Consider the following 7,719-nt stretch of genomic DNA (forward strand, 5'->3'; position numbering starts at 1 on the left):
ATCCTTCAATAAATTGATTATATCTTTCAAATCACAAGGAATTTTTGATGAAACTTTTTATGTTTGAAAGTAGACTTAATTTTGAGTCACAATCTAATTTCAATTAGAAATAAAATCATATAGTTTGTGAGAAAAATACAGAAATCATTGGACAGTTCTTAGATTTTACAGGGTCAGAACTGACACCTTTCATTAATGTGTCCATAACTTTCAATTCCCTTAAGATCTCCCCCTGAAATTTTGTAGATAGATCCTACTCTCAAAGACATAAAAAATCACTGAAGTATACAATAGACGAATACATCATTATCTTCATCATATAGGTGCTCCAAAATAGCACAAAATACCCATTCTGCAAAGTGCATTTATCGGTGTTTTGAATATTTCAATAATTCTTAACCGGGGTGTATTACTTGACTACAAAGATTAGTAGCTTTCTTACATCTCGTTCCCAAACTTGATCTCGACTCAATAAAGGGAAAATGGCTTCAAATATCAACTTTGCTCTGATACCAATGAAATGACTTTATGATAAAGCGCGGTATATATATATTTTTAAAAAATTCTTTACCCCTACACCGGCAAGATCACTTACAATGTCCAATTATAATCAAACAACTCTTGAAATAAATAAAATAAAAATAAAATCGGTTCTCGATTGTTACCTCTTCAAATACAAATTTTTATTCAGGAAAAAAAAGTAGACTTTATTGCTTTATGGGAAAAGAAGTAAATATTTAAAAAGGTAAAATTATCAACGATTACCTCAACAGAGCTTAGTAAACCCTACGCCGAGTCTCCTCCTTCTTATGGTGCTCGAGATCAATGATCGGTATGTTGATTTCCTTACTATGGTAAAAATCCACTCAATGACTTAATCTTGATCAAGCCTCTTAGCTTGATTTTAGAGAGATAAGAGATGAATATGAAAAGAGAAGGAGAGATCTACTAGCAAGGGGTTCTACCTCTTTGCCACCCACAAATAACAGAGGTGGTGCGTGCCACCAAAACATAGTGCAAATTAGAGAGAGATAAAATTGGGGCATGCCTCCCCTTTAGAAGAGAGGGGAATTTTGGACATATCAACTGTCGATCTAAGGAAACTTGTAGGGTGAGAGATTTGAGCTGTCCATCTCTTTGATCCACCATCGAGATTCAAAGAGATGAGCTATAATCTTATCCTACCTTTCCTAAATCTATTCCCATCAAATAAGAAAAATTTATATTTTAATATATTCAATCTTTAATTATTTGATCAATCAACTAAAAAGGATGAGCCAACCAAGAGGATAAATATTCTTCGCAACAATGTTATGTGAATGGGTGGGGGCTTGCCACCCTTTTGGTGGCCACGTATGGGCTCCACCTAATCCACATCCTTTTAAATTTTGGGCCCCATATTTTATGGAGGTCCCAAATATTTTAGAAAATATTTTATTTTATAATTTAAATTTTTTTTAAATCTTATATTTTATTTAAAACATTGAAAATTTAATTTCTCTTAAGTTATAAATTCAAATGACAAAAATAAAATATCAAAAGATTCACAAAAATTCAAATAAATATTTTAAAAATCACATAACATAAAATTAATTAATTTTGATGGGAATCAGTTAGATCTAGGAAATTATCAATACATGGGAGCAATCTACTTTCAACTGCGAATCACGATCCGCCTAGCTTTCTCAAACTGACCTATCAGTTCCTATGACCCACAGTCCACTGCAAGGGCTCATGATTGAACCACCAAAGTCGGTCAATAGACAAGGAATTCAATCCTACTTTATGGATTTCAGGTTATCCCTTAGAGACAAAAATCATGGTTCTACAGACTATGATGAAACCATGACTCCATGGTGCATATGGATAATCTTTTGTACATACTTGTCATGTGATGATATAACGATGAGGTTTTAGCCCCGTTTCTAAAAACTATTCGTTTCACGTTAGGGCCACAGAGTTCTTTGGCTCTGATCTGGGCATTCTCCGACCTCATCAAGGGATAACCCACTAAACCCTTCTCGGTAGATCCCTATACCTAGGTATCTTGGGTTTTTCAAACCTCGGCTGGCCTAGCTCGTCGAGCCTCGTCTGAGTATCAGGAAATAACATTTACCTAATATGGCCCACAAAAGAACCACACTCCCACTGAGTTTATGTTCCACCATATAAAATGCTCGTACAAACTCTCATACATCCGGAATGATATATATCATCACATACCTCCTGAATGGTATATAGCATCACACCTTGCTTCTATAAGTAAGGTTGGAAATTTTATAAACCACCCCTCTAATTTTTCTTTTGAGAAAAATTAAGCTCCAAATCTAATAGTAATTTTAAAGAATGATATTATGTATATTTTAGTAATTGTTTATATCTTGTTTGAAGACAAAAAGTTCCCTCAAAAGTCTTTTGTTAGAAATTGATGGGTGTCCATGTAGGACATAAATAAGCACTATTGTCGACTTTTCTTCTTCTATTCTCTTCGGGGCTGCTCAGTTGTAGGAATCGATCTTGAGACACATCAATGTTAATATCAACTGCAAAATACTCAAGTTCAAGCTCAATTCCTAGTACCATTGTGTATTCCGCATGCTTTGAATAAATTTTTTAAAAAACAGATCAGTGAGCCAAACTAGTCACTAGCAAACCCGATCTGAATTGGGGAATTGGCCGATTCAGATCCGTTCGACCAGGAAAATTTTATAGAGAAACCTATAAAACGATTATTAATAATTAGTGGGAATCAGGAGGCTTTTTTACTCGGGATGGTAACCATGTTTGTAGTACGATCCGATCCAGTTTTTAAATCACCTCTTTAAGTGCTATAATATTTAACGTTTGCATTTATTTATCTCCTATCACAAATGCAGGATTTAAACGGCGGTACCAACTGTTTGTTGCCTTCAGCTACGTTGGATGCTCAATATTAGTCTTATGCTTCAGGGTCCTTAACCCTAAATGAGTAGCGAAACTCATTGTGTTCTCTACGTAGATATATAAATATCTCGATACCCACAATTTTTAGGTTTCATTTGACAATAGGCTCAAGGTATTAAAAGATATCTTGGGGCATCAAAATTGTAGATTTTATTTCATCTAACCCCCTAAGCTACTTTAAACCTGTTTTTTTTAGGCCAAATAAATCCAAAAAGACATTCCTTTTCTAAAAGCCATCCTCCCAAAGTTCTTGCTCCCCACACCCCTTCTCTCTCTCTCTCTCCGTCTATCCATCTGTAACCCCTCTCTCTCTCCTCTCGCTCTCTCTCTTCACATTTCCCATCTCTTTTCTCTCACTCTCTCTCCTCCCAAATACACAGGAAGTATAAGGAGAAAAGGAGAGGTCTTTGTATTGACACAGGAAAAGAGAGAGGTGTTTCGTGGTGAGAGATTAACGAGAGGAGAGAGAGATATTTTAATAAACACAGGAGAGAGAGAGGTGTTTGGATAAATACCGAAGGAGAGAGATGCTTGGTGGTGAGAGGTTACCGGGAGGAGAGAGTGAGAGAGGTGTTTGGATAAACACAAAAAGAGAAAGATAAGTATTTGGGTAAATACCGGAGGAGAGAGAGAATGAAACACGCAGCAAGTGAGAAAAAGAGAGAAGTTTGGGGTATATAAATGAAGAGAGAGAAGGGATTGGGTTTAGAGAGAGCATGTCTTGCTCACAATTGTTTAGGTTGAAAAATAGGTTTAAAGTGGCCAGGGGGTTGAAAGATATTTTTTGAAATCTTGGATTTATTAAGAAATAAAATCTAAAAATAGGGGATATGGAGATATTTTCCCTATATATAATTCTAGTTTTGTATATCAATTTCAACACCATTTCATTTAGACATAAATTTGATATAATTAGATCCTAAAGGCTGAATGTTTGATAATAGATTAGTGGTGCATTTATTGTCGAAAAAGGTTTAGGTGAGGCTGCAACCTTATATTAGAGAAGTAAGGTGCACCTCAAAAATCTAGCAAAAATGAGTGTTCCGCAGTTGGGAAATGATTATCTCGACTTTAAGATTTATGGATGTAAAGGAAAAAAAGAATTTCAAGTCTTAAAAATAGTGCATCTTATAACAAGTTATCTGGACAATCAATTTTTAATATTTTCAGATACAAGATTTGGGTCGCTTTTGAAAATCTGAATTCAATATTAGAGTTGAACATGCATCGTACTTGTATAGTATACGTGTTCCCACGCAAACAAACCTTATCCTTTACTCTTTTGGAAAATATAGAATTGTTTTGTTTTTTACAATATTGAAATACTAAAACCGATTTCTTATTGATCCTTAAATTTGAAATTTTGATTTTTTTTTTGTCCCATTTTTTAATCTAGAAATTTCAGTAAGGATTGACCAAGAATAAAAATGAGGTAAGATAAGCATTGAAAACTATGTTACATAGACCCGGATACGTGTGTTTATTTATGACACAGATACAAGGGTCAGAAATATAAACCCCAAAAATTAGCATCTAGACACAACACATCCTTAGAACATACAAATATCTACATAAATGCATATGTCTATATATACAAATATTAAAAGGGATTGTCTACAAAGAAACCGTTAACCTTTTGTGCATGGAGGTCACAATCATTCCTACTTGTTTGATGTCAAATTGGATGGCTTGGAGTGAGTCATAAAAATCCAAGATATATTTTTTTTGGAACTTTGCATCTAAAACTCTTACAACCACCCTTTTTGAAATTTAAGGGGTAGGAATAATTATGACTTTTATTGACTAAAAGATAAATGGTGCAGTTTGTATAGAGCTTAGGCCCTAAACAATCAAATTAGAGCATACGTTCAAATAATATTGAAAAATATAGTTTCAATACTGAAAATATTTGTGAGAGCCTTAAAATATATTTTCATCTTTATTTATAAAGTTTAAAGCTTCAAAAATATTGTAGATCGATAGATCTATGAAAACTTTGAAAATTTTGAAAATTGACGGTTTAAAAATGTGTTACAAAATACAGGATTTCCAAAACCTGAAATCCATGTTTTATCATGTCCATGCATCTTGATGTTGAGATGAACAATTTGAGGATATTTGGGCATCAAAACAACTTCTTCTAGTGAAATTTTTGAGATAGGCTCAAATTTGATTGTTTAGAGCCTCAACTTTGTATAAACTTTTCCTAAAGATAAATGGTCTCTTTATAAACAATCCCAAACTAAAATATGTGTAGTTCACATCTGCATTTACACATAAATTATATTGTCCTCACTGATGCCCACATCCTAGTACCTATATAAATTATATTGCCTCCTTATGAGGAAGATAGTCCATAGGGTTGGGAGAGGGAAAAACCAATTCTCCACGGTTTGCAAAGGGAGAAACTAGATGTGGAGGGAGATACCCTAGAAAGTTTTATGTTAGTTGAAATAGATCGTCTTTTTTATTTATAGTAATAATGATTTATGGAAAGTTTAATTTAACAAATAAAAATAATATTTATTTTTGTTCTAAACTACTTATTTTATTCTAAATACTTATTATTTGGAAAAATAAATTACTCTTCAATTAACAATGAAGTTTCTAAAAAAAGAATATCACTTTCAACAAAAAAAAAGTGTCCAAAGAAGTGGATCTTATAGTGGACACTTATTAGAGGTGTTGTATGCGTGTTTAAGAGTGTCAACATATGTATCAGTGTCAGTTAAGTGTCGACACATGATCAGACTGCAAGACACACGTGTCTATATTTAAAACGAGCCCTCTAGCTAAAGGAAAAGAAGAACAAAGCAATCTAAACAGAGCACTTTATTTCTTAGCATTCATATCCTAAGAAGAGCAGAGCCATCCATGAATACCATAGAGCAGTTTACCCCATGTTATACTAAGTAGGAGTCTAGTCCATGGAAAAGCATATCTCCTTGAAGATAGTCATGTTGTTCTCCAACAGAGGCACCAAAACATCTACTCCCCCATCCCTCCCTCTAGAAGGAAGCACAAGAATAAATCCTTCATAAGGAAGCCATGATGGCATGAAAATGCTGGGAGGCCCCCTTCCAAAATCGAATTCATAAAATGGGAGATTTAACCAACAATCCACTTCTAAGTTGGGGCACAGCACCAGTTGCTCCATCTCGGCACTCGGCACCAGGCCCTCGCCCCCCTCGTTCATCTTTGTAAAGTCGATGAACGAGCGGAAATATTCGTTGTCCAAGCTCTTAACAGCATCATACACGAGCTTGGCTGCAAAGTGCAACGGCTCTTTCAAAAGCTCGCCAGCTTGGGCTTGAGGGAAGGCCCATAGAATCACGTTGCCAAAGTATTCCCTGGGCACGGCGGGTTTGAGCCTAGCCCTCCCATCCACTGATATCCGGACACTCGTGGTCACAGGCCCCTCAATCCCCCGGGCCTTTGTAACCACCCTCCACACATGAGCAATCAAGCACGTAAATGTGCTGTAAGGCTTGTCAGGGTTGCAAATTGAGGCCTTGGCCTTGAGCATTGCCAAGAATTCGCAAGAGAAGTGTGTCCTATGAACTACTAGGCCCTGGACAATGCTATCCCTTGGGGGTGGCAAGGGCCGGATATCGACACTGTTAGTCTTATGACTAGTACTACGAAGTCTCATGTATTCGACTCCAAGATGCTCGAAAGGGCACCTCGGCGATTCTCTGGGCATAAAGATGGTGCGATCATGTAGTGGATGTTGGAGCAGGGGCAATCCCCTGGCAACTCTGCTCCAGGAAGTGAAGAAGGCCATAGCAGAAGTGCCATCAGCTACAAAGTGATGGCAAGTGAGCCCAACAGCTAGGCCACCGCAAGAGAAACGAGTGAGTTGGACTTGGAGCAACTCCTCTGTGCCGTCCGCGGATGGGTGCAGGTGTAGCAGGGCAGGGGTTGGCGCTGTAGGGAACGCCTGATGGAGTGTGAACCCCACTGTAACCTCTACAAGATGAACACCAGCATCATTCAAGAGTATGGCTCGGCGGCCCTCTGAGTCACGGCCAAACCTCCCAGCCCAAACCCTAAACTCTGCCAGCACTTTTTCCAGGGCTTCCACAACTACATGGTTTCCCACTGCCTCCATCGACTCGAAAGCAAAGATGACAGCCTCGCTAGCATTGTACGTGACCATGTCAAAGGCACTGAGGGGGACCGATTCAGTAAGCGACGGAGGCTCGCTTTCGTAAAGAGGCTTGATCAGCCTTGAGCTTTCTTCACGCACCTCCATTCTAGTGTTCGAGCCTTTCTCGGAAAGTATCTCTAGGCTAGGTTAGACCCACAACCTCAAGGTTGCAACAACAAGTGCCTTCTAGTTGAGCTATGGGCTTGAACCCACCTCCAAACTCTTCTTTGAGAAGAAGGCAATGCTTCTTGATTGTTATATGCTCATGCACTGCTCTTTAGCCAAAGGAGGGCCTGGTCTTTGCATTGAATTTTGCACACTATGGCTAAAAGTTCAGCATGTAAGGGGGTTGGTAGTGTATATGTTGTATAGCATCTTCTATATATTGGCATGGAGCGTTTTTGGGTGTACACCTGTGCGGGTTTTCCAACCTTATCCATGAACATTCAACGTTTCCAACTACATTACATCCTAACCTTAAATACCCTGAGGACTTTACTATTTAAAGCCTTTGGCGTGCACCTAGGGTTTTTGGGTATCCGAAGCTTTTGTACTCATCCAAACTTCTCACACCAATAACATTTGTCTTCTTTTTAGTTGCATCCAACTTTATTCCTAGTTATGTT

At 37.4% G+C, this 7,719-nt stretch overlaps 1 protein-coding gene across 1 annotated transcript; it reads right to left on the reverse strand.

Annotated features, from left to right (window-relative positions):
* Nucleotides 1–5,759: 5,759 nt before the first annotated feature.
* On the reverse strand, nt 5,760–7,444 carry LOC18429420 (agmatine hydroxycinnamoyltransferase 1). The gene has a single exon (XM_006838706.2). The coding sequence runs from the start codon at nt 7,196–7,198 to the stop codon at nt 5,864–5,866; it is 1,335 nt and encodes a 444-aa protein (XP_006838769.1). The 5' UTR covers nt 7,199–7,444; the 3' UTR covers nt 5,760–5,863.
* Nucleotides 7,445–7,719: the final 275 nt, after the last annotated feature.

Source organism: Amborella trichopoda, chromosome 3 (assembly GCF_054954075.1).
Source record: "Amborella trichopoda isolate Santa Cruz 75 chromosome 3, AtrichopodaSantaCruz75HAP2 v2.0, whole genome shotgun sequence".
Classification (NCBI taxonomy): Eukaryota; Viridiplantae; Streptophyta; class Magnoliopsida; order Amborellales; family Amborellaceae; genus Amborella; species Amborella trichopoda.